General features: G+C 48.7%; 1 protein-coding gene across 1 annotated transcript in view; it reads right to left on the reverse strand.

Moving 5' to 3' along the window:
* Window positions 1–16409, reverse strand: part of LOC144824120 (aminopeptidase N-like) — a 241364-nt gene that overhangs the window by 62985 nt on the left and 161970 nt on the right. Inside the window, exon 13 of the mRNA XM_078683232.1 lies at window positions 6324–6379. Within this exon, the coding sequence (XP_078539358.1) occupies window positions 6324–6379 (56 nt within the window). The remainder of the gene's footprint in view (window positions 1–6323; window positions 6380–16409) is intronic.

The following is a 16409-nucleotide window of genomic DNA, read 5'->3' on the forward strand; positions in this document are numbered from 1 at the left end:
GGCGTGTGCTTCGGCTACCCTAAAGTTCCATGGGGGTCTCATTGCCGGAACAGCATGGTGGCATGTGGGTTGCTACCTACCTTTACTGTGGTGTATTCTTTTTGCACTAGCACTTGTACAGCAGCCTTCTTCTTTCACGGCTGGGGCTGCCACCTTTGGAGCTGGTTCACTGGGCCCTGGAGCTGGGTCCTTGGTTCATCTCGCTGGGTCGCCTGTGATTCTGGGTGGGTCACTTTTTCTCCCCGCTCCTTCCAGGCACTTGGTTGTGATCCTGGTGCAACGTAGCTGATGCTTCTGTTCGGCGCTCCCATTGCCTTTGGGACAGGTCGGTGCTATGTTTGTCTTCCGGCCCCTTCGCCTTGTGTTATGGCACCATGGCATCATTCCATGGGTTCTGGCATGTGCTGTGCTGGTGCGCTCCTTCCTGGGGTGCTCTTGGGCTCTCTGTTGGCCTAACTGCAGTTCTTCGCCTGCTCAGTGGTGCTGCAGCGTTGTGGGCTTGTGGATGACTGCATGCTGCCCTGTGTAGGCTGTGTTTGCCGTGACATGCTTCTGTTCGAGCCACCGGGGTCACCAACCACTTTTTGTTCTGTGGTTCGTGTGTGTTTGCTTTCTCGTTGCTGTTCCATTTTTCTGGGACACTGTGCTTGGCTCATTTTGTTCTGCATATCACGGGAGTGTCGCAGAGTTCTTGGGTTGCCATGGATTACTCTGCTGTGTTTTGCCTGTAGGCGTGTGGTCCTGCTGGGCCTGCCATGCTCAGACTCCTGTTCTCGGTGTCTTTCGATCTGGATTCTGTCCTCTGGGCCCTTCTCTTTATCCTGGTTTCCTCCTCGTGGGCCGGTCCAGCTTCCTCTTCCTTCTGGATCTGGCCCGGTTCTCCTGGGGCCGTGGATTTTGTCAGGGCTGAACTTCCGTGCCCGCTGGGGTGGTTGTTGCTCTCAGCTTGCCTGACGGCCTTGGTGCTGGGGGGCGTGGGTTCGTGCCTCCTGTCCTGTGCTTCCATGGGAGGCTACCGGGGGCTCTATGGTTGCAAGTTTGCTCCCTGCTTTTCCTGCTACTGCTGGGTTGCATTTTTTCCGCACAGAGGGTCATTAGGCTGCGTGCACACGCCCCTTGAGGGGTTGTTGGGTTTATGCTCTGCTCGGTCTGCCTCCTTTGTGTGCATGCTGTGCGGCCTCTGTCTGGCTGGGTGGGCCGTTGGCCTCTAGCCCTTTGCTTCTGCCGCTCTTGCTGTGTCACTGTTGCCTGGGGGATGGGTCTCTGCCTCCTGCTCACTCATGGGTTGTGTGTTCGTGCCTATGGTTCCTCCCTTTTGGGCTCCTGTTCTCAGGCCTGTTGCCTTGCTGCACTATTCCTGCGGTGGGCTCGGGTCCTGCTCTTCGCTCTAGTGGCTGGTCCTGGGGCCTAGGCGGTGTCATGGCCTCTGTCGCTGCCTGCTTCCCCTGATGTGCGCTGGGTGTGCTCCATGTATGGCTGTGTTGCCTGGGGCTGTCTGGTTTTGTGCCTGAGGCTCCCTGGTGCTCGGTCCCTCTTTTCTTCCATTGGATGTTTGGGGGGTGCCTGTTCTGTAGCCTCCTATAGGATCCAGCCTTTGGACAACTTCGTGTGGGCAGGCTGGTGCTGTATCCGGCTGGTTGCCTCTTCTGGGCAGGTTGCTGCTGTCTTGGTGGGCGTCCGTCTTCGCCTGTTTCTGGCTTTAGTCATTTTCTTGACGTGGTCCTTGAGTTTCCCTTCTGTTGCTATGGCCTGCTGCCATGTCCCCCTGGCCACCCCTGTCCTGGCTCATTCTGTGCTAGGGCGGGTTGGGCCTGGTTTGTCCCTGCTTAGGGTTTGGCCTGTGCTTGCCGGGTGCTGTGTGTTTCTACTTGGTCTTCCCTCCCGGTCTTAGTCCTTGGGTTCAGGCGTTTCCCTGTCTCTGGGTTCCATCGGTGGTGTTGCTAGTTCTGTGACTGCTCCTCCTAAGGCCCCTGTCTGCTGGTTGCTTCTCCCTCTTGCCTGTTTCCTCCTTTCTCTGGCTGGTGTGGTTGGGCTCTGGCTCTTCCTTTGCTGGGCGGAGCAGTTTGTTCTTCCTCTAGTACCCCGGGGGAGGGGTGCCTTGTTGCTCCGGCCCTTTTGCGGCCTGGCTGTTGGCTGCGGTTTGGGGTTTTTCCCCCGGTGTGCCTGGCACCCGGGTTGGTTGTTGTCCTGCCCTGGCGTGGGCCTTCGCCTTGGGCTGGGATGCATTCTGTGTGGCATTTCGCTGCTTTGGTTCCCTTTCCGGTGGTCCCTGATAGTCCTGGATCCGTGCCGAGGCGATTCTCCCTGTTCGGGGGTTCACCTGGGTTCCTGTTGGGGTTGCTTCCTGTGGGCTCCAGGTCTCCTCTCCGTCATTTGGTGGTGTGTGGGCCTTACTGGTGCCTGAGTGGGGGTAATTTGGGCTCCCAGTTCCTGGGGTTTTTTGGCACCTGTTGGTCACCTTCTATGGCCCTCTGTCTGGGCCTGTGTGCTGTTGGTTTCGAGGCGTGGCTCCCCAGTGGGGTCTGCCTTGGCCTTGTGTGTCCTTCTGGGCCTGCTCCTGCCGGCTGTTCTTTTACCGGGCTTGCTTCGTCTCTGGTTGGGTGTCTGCGTTTTTCTGCCTGGTTCAGTTGGATTTCCTTGGCAGCTGTTGGGTCGTCCCCACCGTTGCCCGGGTGCTCCTCCTTTGTTGGCCCTTCTTGTGGCTGGTGGCTTTCCGGTTCGTTTGTCGATGGGCTGGGTCTTGACTTTTCCGGCCTGTGTGGGGTCATGGTTTTCTGGGCTTCAGGGTTGGTGTGAACTGGTTGTCTCTCGTCGCTCTGCTCTGCCGGCTTGCTGGTGCATCGGGTGTGGCCTCCGGTTTCACTTCCTGGGTCGCTCTGGCTGTGCTGTGTCTTCTGTGCCGACTCTTGTGTCTGTTTTACCTGGTCTCCCCTGTCCTGTTGCTGTTGTCCTGCCCGCTCCTCTCTTCACTGGCTCCCCCGGTGCTGCTCCTGGTGTGTATGTGGTGTTTGGCGGGCCCTCTTTCCCTCCCCCTCTACTGTCGGGGTATGGGCCGGTGGTGTTTGTCCTGCCTCTGTGAGGGGTCTGCCCTCTTGGATGCTGGTTGTCAGGGGTCGGTGCTGCTCGTACCTCTGGCTTCTCTGCTACCTCCCGCTTCTGTTTGGGTGGTTGCCTCTGTTTGTTTTCTTCTGTGCCTGCTGTTTGGTCCGGCGGTTGTGTGCTTTGGGTCTCTGTCAGCAACCCCCTGTGTTCTGCGTGGGCTTTTTCCGGGCTGGTCCATTTGTGGTTTTCTGGTTGGCTGTCTCCTTGTTGGGCTGTGGCCTTCTGTTCTCCTTGGCTCAGTTCCGGTCCTGGGTTTTGTCCCTTGCTGACCGCCCTGGCTTCTGCTCCCACGGGGTGTTATCTTGGTGGGGTTTCCTGGGTGTGCTGGCTGGTTCAGAAGGCCGGCTTTTCTGCTTTGGTATTCTCCACATTGTCATTGAATGGGACGAGGGCATAAGGGACCGGGGGGTAATGCTCTATTACTTACCGGTAATCTTCATTACGCCGAGTCCCGTTGTCTTCGTCCCATTCATACGCCCCTCCCGGGTGGCCGGCCTTCCTATGTGGGCTTGATTTTACAGGTGGGATGCTGGGTAAGTACTGCTTATGTACTCCCGGTGGGAGGGGCAGTATTAGGGTCCCAGCATGCCTCTGGTCTTTTTTTCTGTAGGGTGATGGTTATCTCCACATTGTCATTGAATGGGACGAGGACAACAGGACCCAAGTAATGAAGATTACCGGTAAGTAATAGAGCATTTTGATTACTATTTCAGCCTTCATTTTCACTGGTTGCATTCAGTGGCATGCAGTAGCACATAAAGCGAGACATATGAAGGAAACATAAAGGGGTGGTAGGTAGGGTCACCAGTAGCACAAGGTTGGTATCCAATTTCCTCAAAGCAAAAGCACTGGTCAATGTTGGTATAAAGGGCTGGGAAGTCGGTGTTTATAAAATATAACTGCTACACCACTTATCCAAAGAAAAGATGCTCATCGTCTGTTTTCTGAGTAATATAATCACATGATGCCAAGTGTACTGGGCACATTAAAAAGTATTTAATGCACTCACTTAAATGTTTACATAGCTGCCGGAGAGGATAGGTATACATAATAATTATTAGTTCTGCAGTATTACATGGTCTCCCCAATTCATGGTCTCAATCTTTGATAGTACCTGTTTTTAAAAAGGGAGATAAGGCTGATCCTTGTTGTTATAGGCTAATCTCTCTGATTGGTTCTACAGTCAAGGTCTTGGAGCTCATCAATTTGAATAGACTATGTGGGCTTCAAAAGTCAGGGTCTTTCCGACATTCAGTATGGTTTTAGATCTGGCCTAGGGGCAATTAATCTGTATTTAAATCTTAATTAAATCATTGACAAATATACCATGGTCAAGAAGGGATCCTTGCATATTGCCTTCATGGACCTTAGTTCTGCATTGTATATTTTTGTGAAATATTCATCAGAATTTACTGGCATAAGTGAGATTTGGCGAGGGAGGTGAGTGCTCTGCTTTGTTGAAGCTAAAAAGAGGTGTCTGGCAGGGGTGCATTCTTGCTTTTTTTCTTTTTACCCTCTATATTAATCAACAAGAAAGTGTTCTTATGAAGAATGGTCATGATGTTCCCTAAGTCGGACAACATCTGGTTCCTGTGTTGTTGTATGCAGAAAATACAGTTTTAATAGCCATAACAGCATTAGGTGTTCAACATTTATTACATTTTTGTGTGGCTTTTATGGATTCTTTGGATATAAGAACACATTTTAGGAAGTCCCATGTAATGGTGTTTGGCCCTAGATGAACCAAATGTCTGCCTTTTAAGGTTAATTACAATGTTATTAGTAAGGTTTACTCATATCCATATTTAGGATTGTTGTTGAACCTGGTCTTCTCTTTTATCTTCTAGATCAATGATTTCTATGAAATCCGTTTCTTCTATTATTGATTATGATACAAGACTTGTCAATAGACCTTTAGCAGCCATTTTAAGGATTTACGAGGCATGACGTGCCTCTATTTCTACCTATGGATGTGATATTTGGTGGTACGCTGATATTCCTTCACTTCAAACCGTGGAAAACCCAATTTTTGAGGAACTGGTAGTTCTGCCGAACTGTTCAGCCTCTGTTGTATTTCATGAAGAATTGGGTGTTTGTTTCCTTACCAATATTGTGAAAAGGCGCCCCTTGCCACAGTGGATCTCGATTTGGCTAAAACCAGATTCCAAGTTAAACCAATTTATAATAAGTGTCTGTCTTGCTTGGAATGGATCTAATAGAATTCCCTGGCTCTCCTTCGCTGAATTTGGGTGACTGGGAAGTCTTAATAACCAGATAAGCTGGTGAAAGCAGACTTGCTTAGGGGAAAGCAAGCTTTTAAGAATTTATTTAAGTCCATAAAGTAAAGTTCGGAGTTGGCTAAACTATCTGTTAGATCTCAAAATTTGTTGTTGACCTCACAAACTCTCAAACCTTATTTGAAACTAGGACTGTCTTCTCATCATTGTTTTATATTTACCAGATTTAGACTTAATATGACACACCACTTGTTGCCTGTCCCAAAGGTTTGGTATAAGGATTCTTTCTGGAAACCTGTATTTGTGATCTGTTTTCAAAACAGGATACTAAGCACTTTGAAATGTTTTGTGTTTTTTATTTGAATCTGCAAAAAAATTGATTATTCCATTGTTAAAGGAACAGTTGAACCCGCTTTGTTGCAATTACAAATGCTTTTAGAACAGCGCACCTGTTTCCATCGGTATACAACGGTTACCACGCATTTTTTACAACGCGGTACTGTTAACACGCTACTTTTACCACGCAAGTCGTTACAACGACATGCGCTGGGGGGCGCTCCAGGATAGTAAATAGTTTAATTTACTATCCAACTCCTTTCCCTAGAGTCCACGGGGACTGGAGTTGGAATAGTAAATTAAAAAATTTACTATCCAGCGCCCCTCCACGCAAGTCGTTGTAACGACTTGCGTGGTAAAAGTAGCGTTGTAACGGTACGCGTTGTAAAAGTACGCGTGGTACCGTCATACATCCGTTTCCATCTGGCATGTTTTTTAGCTGGCGTTATTGAATTGAGGAACTGCTATTATGAACTGTGGATTTATATTTATTTATATAACTTCATATTTAACAGAAAATAATTGTTTTACTAATGATATTTATTGATGCTGAGTTTTATTGTCACAAAACTGTTCTATCTTTTATGACTTAATCAAAAACTGAATAAAGAAAGTTGATTGATTGATTGATAAGAACAGGCATCTCACCTTGCTAAGTTGAAAGCGTCATCAATGATTTGTGCCCGGTTGATAACTGGAATAACCTTCAAAACACAAATATGTAACAATGAGATAACAAACAATTATGAAATGCAAGCAGCCTTTACCAATTATGGTCCTACTATATTCTCTTGAATGCACCCCGCCCTGTGGTAAATCCATTCCTTTTATGAATGTTAGGGATAGCTTGAATGTAAGCCTTCATAACTTTTTTGCCTCAAAACATATTCATGCAAAATATGTGTCTTTTTTTCCAACATCTTTAGAAACCTAAAGGTACAGAGGGTTGGTATATTCCCCTACACAGAAGCAAGAAAATCACAAAGCTATAGATAAATCTTGGTCTTTGTGGGGAAAAAGGGAAAAAAGTGCTGTGCAAGAAATCACATTTTATTTCTCTAAAAATAGCATCACAGAAATGTTTGCTGTGCTGGGATTAACATCTTCCCAGCTTTCAGGAACAAGCAGAGCTGTATCCAAAACACTTTTATCACCATTTTTTTGCTTTTTCTAAGGCCTGGATTACAAGTTTAGGTGCTATTTATCGCCCCTGAGAAATAACAATACCATGGTGTATGTTATTTATCGGGTATGATAAAAGAAAATGGTTACAAGTTAGTGAGGACCAATATTCAGAGTTTGATGCTTACTTGTGCCAAAATCCACATAATACAGTAAATACTGTATGCTTTCCCCCATTAAATGTTGGCAGGTTTGACATGCCGAAATTTAATGAGATTTGAGGTATGTAACGCATCTGATAATTATTGGAATCATTAAATACCTACCAACTTGTAATTCTGTCCCATGCATACATAGGGGTTCACACGTGCATTGGAATGTACTGACTCACTTGTAATCAGGGCCATAAAGTTAGTTAATTTTTCCAGATTTTTGTGGCTTCAGCCTGCTTATAGTTTGTGGTGCAAACAAGTGTGTAACCCATGAGTGATCCTTGAAAGCTATACATTGCAGACAGGAAAACAAAATTGAGAATTCAGCAAGGGGATCATTTGTTTAGAAGGCTCAAGGTTTTCCCAAGGAAACTAACTGTTAAATAAAGAACAATGAAAATGAGTAAAAGAAAACAGCCATTTTCATCTGTAAACTTCTTGTCACTATGGGCGCTTTACAAAATCCCGTTGAGCTCCACCTACAATGAATTGTCATTGTGCACTGGCTATACAGCAAATGATATGGTAAAATATAAAGAATTAAAAATGGGTATGAAGGAAACTTAACTATTTCTGAAATGTACTCAAAATACTGAATTTAGGAACAGTGAATTTGTGGTTGCTTATCGTGTGATCCAGAGAGCATTTTGAAAAATGTCTCCTTAATTGCACACAGCCTTGTACTTGGAAACAAAAATGAAGTGGAAATGTTGTTAGCAAATTGTCTATTATTCTACATTACCACACATTTCCTGATAAAAACTGCACCCTACTTGTGTTGGTGGGCCAAGTGCCCACAACAGGAAAGGGGCCAAAACGCACATAGACAAATCAAATATTTAGTCTCAAAATCTACCCTTTTTGCAATTCAGCTGGCTGCAGAACTTTGTCCCAGCTCATCCAGCAGCCAAGGGAAACCTACCATACCCAGAGATTTCTGAAAACTATACACCGGTAGAGGACAGGGTGGTGTGATTTGCCTGGAACTTGCAAGGTTTTATAACTTATAGCCCTTGCAAACCTCAAACTTTATCTAAAATTAAAATACATTTGCAGATATCTGTGAGGAGAAAGTTCTGGAACCTTCAGGGATCCGCACATTTCTACCACCCAATGTTTCCACACATCCCCAGATACCCCATTTGTGTGAATGGGCATAGCACCCACAACACAAAAGGCCCCAAAGCACAATTGGGTAGCTGCGGTAATTGGGCCCAGGCTTGGCTGCCACCCACAAGCCAAGAGAAACCAAGAGAATTCTGACAAGTAGACACCTAGGGGTCATCCAGAGTGTTGTGCCTCTCATGAATCCTATGAGGGTTTCTATCCCACAAGGCCCAGCAAAGCTCAAATTATGTCTAAAATCACAAATTTCCCTTGTATTACTGTGATGTAAAATTTCAAACTCCGGAACTTGCAGGGACCTAAATAATTCCAACTATGCAGCATTCCCCAACTTGTTCCAATCTATACCATAACTCACTTGTGTGGCTGGGCCCAGTGACTGCTACATGAATTAATCAAACTAGGGTCAATGGGTGTTCGCCCACAAGGGAGGAGGTTATCGCCCAATACCAGGCTGGTACGTCCAAACCTGTTTTTTTTCCCCAATTTAACATCCCTAGTGCTTAGTGGCCTTTTTCATCCCCCTGGAAGACAGATTAATGTCACTCTCCCAATTGGGGCAAACCTCCAATCTGCCCAGGGGAGACAGAATCAATCAATCAACCAATCAATCAATCAATCAGACTACTTGTAAAGTGCGCTACTTACCCGTGAAGTTCTCAAGGCGCTGAGGGGAGGGGTGCCGCTACTGCTCGAAGAGTCAGGTCTTGAGGAGTTTTCTGAAGGCGAGTAGGTCTTGGGTCTGCCGTAGGTGGGTAGGGAGGGTGTTCCAGGTCTTGGCGGCGAGGTTGGAGAAGGATCTGCCACCGGAGGTTGTTTGTTGGATGCAGGGAACTGCAGCGAGTGCGAGGCTGGAGGAGCGGAGCTGGCGGGTGGGGGTGTAGAAGCTGTGTCTGCTGTTCAGGTAGGCTGGTCCGGCTTTGTGTAGTGCTTTGTGTACGTGGGTGAGAAGCTTGAAGGTGATCCTCTTGTCAACGGGGAGCCAGTGTAGGTCTCTCAGGTGGGGGTTGATGTGGCTGCGGAGGGAGACGTTGACGATCAGTCAGGCGGAGGTGTTTTGGTTGCGTTGTAGTCGTCTTAGGTGTTTGGTTGAGATTCCTGCGTAGAGTGCGTTGCCGTAGACTAGTCTGCTGCTGACGAGGGCCTGTGTCACCATTCTTCTTGTTTCGGTCGGGATCCACTTGTAGATCCTGCGGAGCATGCAGAGGGTGTTGTAGCAGGAGGAGGAGACGGTGTTGACCTGCTTAGACATGGAGAGGGAGGAGTTGAGGATGAGTCCTAGGTTGCGTGCATGGTCGGTGGGTGTCTATGCTGTTCCCAATGTGGTCGGCCACCAGGAATCGTCCCAGGCTGAGGGGGTGGGTCTGAGGATGAGTACCTCCATCTTGTCCGAGTTCAGCTTCAGACGGCTGTTCCTCATCCAGTCCGTGACGGCCTTCATTCCCTCGTGGAGGTTGGTTTTGTGGTGTGCAGGTCCTTGGTGAGGGAGAGGATGAGCTGGGTGTCGTCAGCGTTGGAGATGATATTGAGGTCGTGTTGGCAGGCCACTTGTGCGAGGGGGGCCATGTAGATGTTGAACAGCGTCGGGCTGAGGGATGAGCCCTGGGAGATGCCGCAGATGATGTCAGTGGCCTCAGATCAGAAGGGCGTGAGGCGGACGCTCTGGGTTCTGCCGGAGAGGAAGGACGTGGTCCAGTCAAGGGCCTTCTCTTGGATTCCGGCTTCTAGGAGGCGTGTCTTTAAAGTGCGATGGCAGACCGTTTCGAAGGTGGCTGACAGGTCCAGGAGGATAAGGGCTGTTGGCTTGCTGTTGTCTAGTTGGTGCCTGATGTCGTCTGTGGCGGCGATGAGGGCTGTCTCGGTGCTGTGGTTTCGTCTGTACCCGGACTGGGAAGGGTCCAAGATGTTGTTGTCTTCCAGGTGGCGGGCCAGTTGCATGTTGATGATTTTCTCGATGACCTTTGCCGGAAACGGGAGCACTGAGATTGTCCGGAAGTTCTTGAGGTCCTTGGGGAGGGCGTTGATTTCGGCGTGTTTCCAGCTTTCCGGGAATATCGCTGTTTCGAAGGAGATGTTGATGAACTTCCGTAGTTGGGGTGCGATGGCAGCGTCTGCTTTGTTGAATACGTTGTGTGGGCATGGGTCTGACGGAGATCCTGAGTGGATGGAGTTCATGACCTTGCATGTCTCGTCGTCGTTGATGTTGGACCAGGAGGTCAGGCGGTTGGTGCTGGTGGTGTTCACAGGGGAGGTGGGGTCTGGCGTAGTCGGGGCGGTCATGGTGTTGAAGCTGTCATGGATGTCAGCGATCTTGCTGTGAAAGAAGATGGCCAGTGAGTTGCATAGTTCTTGTGAGGGCGGTATGTCGTTGGCGCTGGAGAGTTCCTTTACAATGCTGAAAGCTCTTTGCTGTCATGGGCGTTGTTATCCAGGCGGTCTTTCAAGGAGGATCTCTTGGCTAATCTGATGAGGTGGTGATGTCTGAAGGGGGGCGTCCTTGTGGGCTGCGTGGTTGTCTGGAGTGTGTTTGTGGAGCCATATCCTCTCCAGTTTCCGGCATGCGCCTTTGGAGGTCTGCAGCTCGTCGGTGAACCAGGTGGCTCTTTTGCTGGCGTGGTTGTTGGAGGGTTTCTTGAGTGGGGCGAGGGTGTTGGCGCAGTCGTCGATCCACTGTCTGAGTTTGCGGGCTGTGGTGTCTGGGTTGGTGGGTCGGTGGGTTAGTTTTGGGCGAGGGTGGTGATCAGCTGGTCTTTGGTGACTTTACTCCAGCAGCGGCGAGGTAGCTGTTTGGTGCGGTGGTGCGTTGTTGGTTTATTGAAGGTGAAATGGATGCAGCGATGGTCGGTCCAGTGGAGTTCGGTGGTGTGGTCGAAGGTGACGTGGGTGCCTGTGGAGAAGACGGGGTACAGCGGATGGCAAGCGGCGTGGATGGGTGCGGTGACGAGTTGTCTGAGGTGGAGGTTTGCGAGGTTGTCGATCAGGGTGGCGGAGTTGGTGTCGTTGTTGTTCTCGAGGTGGAAATTCAGGACCCTGAGGAGGATGTAGTCTGTGGAGGCGAGTGCGTGGGTGCTGGCGAGGTCGGCGATGGAGTCGCTGAATTGAGCTCGGAGTTCGGGGGGTCTGTAGATGAGTGTTCCTCTGAGGGTGGTGTTGGGGTCGATGTGGATCCGGAAGTGCAGGTGATTGGAGGTGTTAAGGGTGTCATCGGTGTGGGTGGCGACCTTGAGGGTGGATTTGTGGGCGATAGCTATTCTTCCTCCGATTCCGTTGGCGCGATCCCAGCGGGTGATCTTGTAGCCGTCCGGGATGGCTATGGCGATGTCGGGCGCCGAGAAGTTGTTCCACCAGGTCTCGGTCAGGAAGGCCACATCTGGGGCAGAGGTGTCAAGCAGATCCCAGAGCTCGACAGCGTGTTTGCGTGCGGAGGGGGTGTTGAGGAGTATGCAGTAGAGGTGGTTGGGTCCAGTCCTTGGAGGTTTGGTTGCTCTGTCGCAGGTGAAGCTGCAGGTGTGGCAGGAAAAAGGTCTGTGAGTCTGTTTCGGGGCAGCTTGGAAGCAGGTGTGGTTTCAGCCGGCGTTGAGTGCGTAGAGGGTGCTGGCGTCATAGCGGAGTCTGGTGTTGTGGCATTCGCAGGGTCCAGGGGTTCTGATGCTGGGCGCGGTCCAGGTGCGGACGGGCACAGTCAGGCTTGCCTTTGGCACGGCCTCCATAAAAGGGGGATAGGGAGGGAGGATCAGCTGGGAGGTGGGAGCAGGGATGCCAATGGGAAGCGGGGGGCGGGGCCGCAGGGACGCAGCGGCGGGAAGGAACAGGAAACTGCTGGAAAACAGGCGGGCGGCAGGGAGCAGGCACGAGGCAGCTGGCAGCCGTGTGGTGGCATGGGGAGCGACCTGCCTGCAATCAGGGTCAGAGGTCGCTCACTCTATTTTCACTTCTGGGATAAGGGTATAGCTTGATGTCAGGGTAGTTGGCCTCCATCCTTTTATTTGTTTGGTTGTCATTTTAAAATCCCTGGTGTATAGTGGGCTATCAGCAGTCCGCGAAGTACGTTGGAAAAGAAAAACATTTCTACCCCTCAGGGTGGGGGGGCGGACTGATTTGTCCTTTTTGTGGTAGGATTAGGCCCACAAACAGGGTAGGAAACCTGCACCCCTCTCTTGCGCCCAAATGGAAAATCCTGGATGATTAGTTTGCTTTCTACTCCCCTGGGGGAACATTCAGGGTAACATCCCCAATTGGAAAAAACCACCTATCTGCCCAGGGGTTAGCAGAAAGACACTTTTGCCCCTTTTGGGGTGCGGACTTTGATCATTGCCAGAGTAGGTCACCCCGACCCTAATGTTTTTTTTGAGGCATTTTGAAATTTATGGTATCTAGTGGGCTTATGAATGTTAAAAGAATAAGGTGTAAAATAGTTCCTAAAAGCACAGAGGGGCTTATTTAAAAGCCCCATGTGCCGCCCTTCCATCACTTTTTCACCATGTTAAAAGTGAAGCACTGGCGGTGCAATGGGCCCAGAGTGTCAACCATGGATATCTCGTCGCACTGGACCATGTCAAAGTGCGACCATGCTGACAGTGATGGAGTGCAGGTCATTCACAGTCCCAGATTAGTTCAGCTGAAGTTTTACCTTCTAATGTTTTGTGCCAAGATTCCTGTTTGCATTGGAAAGCATTGAGGGGAACAAGGAGAGCATTGCAGGCAGTGGTCCGTGTTGAGCAAAGAGCAGGCTAGGTGTCACGGACGAGCGGGATGGATCTTCATGTTGGCGGTCCTGTGCATGTGATCAATGTTTGCTGTGCGAAGAGACAGGCTGATGGCTACATGTGCAGAATTTTGGTGTGGGGGTCATCATTGTTAGATCATTCACGGCCGTAATGGATTGCTGGTTTTGATATAATTGAATGGAGGATTATGGGTTTTGTAGTGTAGGATCTTTGAGATCAGAAGGGGAGGTGTCACATGGGCTGTTAAAAGGGAAGCAGGTGTGAGAGAGCAGTTCAGTTGTTTTTTTGAAATAGGTGGGACGAGATCAGGACATGTACTGCAGGTATGGGAGTGTCTCTCAGACGGTTGGTTTAACACGTATGGGGCAATTTGTGAAGTTAGGCTGTGGGATGACATTTCTGCATAAGTTTAATAAGGTTTACAATGTTAGACTGAGAGGGAGAAATATGGGGTTATATTACATCTAGGTCCCGAGTTGTGAACTTTTAGAGGGAATATGCTGATAGAAGCATTTAACTAATAAATAATGAGCATGTCACAAGTTTAGGATGTACAATGTTTTAGAGATTTAAACATCAAGTCTAAAGTAATTGCTTATATTTGTAGTGAACCCCTGATGAAGGGCAAGGAAGATGCCCGAAATGCATTGGGAATGACATACTACTGAGGATGAAATATGTATATGTCCTGCTTTAGTGGGAGAAGTGTGGCTCACCGGTTAGAGGAGGCAGACCCGGACGCAGAGGTTAGACCCGGGACCAGGGTTCAATTCCCGACGCGGCAGGGTCTTGAGCTCAAAAATGTCCACGAACTCGATAATTCTTGCCTCGGCGCCTCCTCGAATCATGGGTTCACACTCTGCAACTCTGGGCAATAGCTTGCTTAATCTCCACAACGGCCCCACCGCGATGGGATGCCTGGCTTTCACCGTGGGGATGCCCAGTAGGGGTTATCTCGCAGGGAAAAGCCAGGACGGGTTCCCAAAGCAAGCGCATTGAGACCTTACGGTCAAAGGCGCTATATAAGAACGTATGATTTACGATTTATTTATTTATTAATGGAAAAGGCCTGGATGGTCATACCTTCAGCATCAGATGTTTATGCATAATATGGATTTCATGTGATAGAACAAATTGGAAAACTGAAAGATTTAAAAGATTGGAACAACAAGAATAAAATGTTTGAATGGAAATCAATTGTGGCATATATTTTTTGCAACGCAACAGTGCTCACGGAATGGGAGCGATTTCGTTCCAGACGAATTGCTTTGAACTTTCACGTGGCCGTAGGGCTGACCGCATCTCTGTGATGCACGCAACTCAAAATGATTTAGTCGAAAAACAGCATGGAACAGTGTGTGCACTTCAATCAGATATTTTGCTTCTGAATTTTGGTGTGACACGGTCTTGGTGTGAAGAGGCCCATTTGTGGTTGCGACAAGCCTAAAAGCTAGTCTTAAAGAGCCTATGAGCCACACTAAGAGTCCAGGACCAGAGGGGCACTACTTGGAGGTTAGGACAAGCAGCAGCTGAAAACACCAGCTGGTTGGGGCGTCTTTCATGTCCCTGTGGCTTAGGTCAGGAGGCCTGCAGACTAGCTCTTTGAGTCACTCTGGAGTCCTGAGTCCAGGATGAAGTTGCAGGTCCAAATCTTCTTCCCCAAGTAAGAGGTCAGCAGGCAGCAGGTTAGGACAACAGGGCAGCAGTTCCTGTATGGCAGCAGTCCAGCAGACTGGCTGTGCTTGCTTGTAGCAGATCAGTAGTCCTGGTGTTTGAGGTCTTTCTTTTATATACAGTTGTGCTTTGAAGTTGGGAGAAGCTTCTATAGGCATGCCTTTGAAGTGCAGAGATACTCTGTCTTCCTGACCATGGCTCCCTACTTCGTACAGGGGGAATTAAGCCATTTGTGTGGAGACAGAACACATCCTATTCTATTGCCAGCCACTCCCCCATCCTGCCAGTGTTGGCCCTATCCAATCTCACCTAAACTCCCCATTGTGCATGGCTCTCTAGGAGGAACACACAAACCTCAACTGCCAACTACATCCAGTCAAGTGACTCAGAGACAGGCTGCAGGCTCCAAATGGCTAAGGCAAAAAAGTCAACTTTCTAAAAGTTAGGATTTTAAATTGTGATTCCAGTGACACCAAACATTAACTGGTTATCTCTTCACATTCGGAAACTACACTTACAAAATGTAATAAAGCAACTCCAATGTTATCCTAATGGAGAGATTGGCCTTGAAGAAGTGAAACATTATTTTAAGAGTTTCTCTCTACCAGGAGATGTAAAACTTAAAAGTACCTTTCCTACTTTTTAAATATATCGCTCCCTGCCCTTGGGGCTGTCCAGGGACTGCCCTAAGGGTGACATATATTAAAAAGGAATTTTAGAGCCTGGTAAAATATTTAAATGGCTGTTTTAAAACTGCACAGACAGGTGCAATGATAGACCTGAGACATGTTTAGAGGGCTACTTAAATGGAGGGCATAATCAGTGCTGCAGGTCCACAAGTAGCATTTCGTGGGCGCACGTAGTGCCACTACTTTATTAGGGACCTACAAGTAAACTAAATAGGCCAATTGGGTTTACGCCAATTTTACCATGTTTTAAGGAGAGAGGACAAGCACTTGAGCACTGGTTAGCAATGGAAACTTGCGCAGAGTACTCAAGCCAGCAAAAACAAGGTGAGCAAAATGGGAGGTTGAAGACAAAAAGTTAGGGGAGAACTATACCAAGAATGCCAGGCTGCAAAGACCCCTTTCAGAAATGGTACATGAGAAAGGGATAAGACCGCTGAGAATAAGACCCACTTTCAATTGTTCTGTTCCTTCTGGAGTGTTTTGTCTGCGCTTTATCTCCTTCTGCTTTAAGGCGTCAGTGGGCAACCATCAGAGCCAATCGAGAACTCTGGACTGGTTTGAGCTCAATTCAAGGCTTTCCATCCAATCTTCCTGAGAGGATTTATTTGACCAGGACTCCAGATAAAGAGAATTCTCCTCCTTGGGACCTTCTTGATCTTCAGGACTTCAGTGACCTGCCTTTAATCTTCTCCTCTGCAACAGGTTTCCCTCAAGGTCCTAGAGTTTTTTATGGTCATCAATCTGAGTGGTTAGAGGGTTAGGAGAATTCAGACCTTTGGTTCTTTCTATGTATACCGATATTGTCCCCAACATTTTGTCCATCATAATCCTGCCTCTTTAGAAGAAATAGCTGTGCACTCTTCTGAAGTGTACAGAGGGGCTTATTACAATGTCCAGTGGAAACTTTCGACCCGACCCGAAACCATCTCGGAATCTGGACGGACGGACTGGCGCTTGGCGGTTCCGCCCAACCGATTACGATGTGGCCAAACACTGTTCGGGCGGAGTCACATTGTTTCTTATGGAAGCTTGAGGTCCGCCTGACAACACAGCCTCCTATGCTGAAATGGTGTGTATGTGTTAAACTCTGCACCCTGTCACGGGCACCCAACGGTGCCTGCTACACAGTATAGGGCTCTAAAGGGGGGGTCCCTTAGTTACCCCCTCAGTCCGCAACCAGAAACC

Source organism: Lissotriton helveticus, chromosome 3_1, assembly GCF_964261635.1.
Source record: "Lissotriton helveticus chromosome 3_1, aLisHel1.1, whole genome shotgun sequence".
NCBI lineage: Eukaryota > Metazoa > Chordata > Amphibia > Caudata > Salamandridae > Lissotriton > Lissotriton helveticus.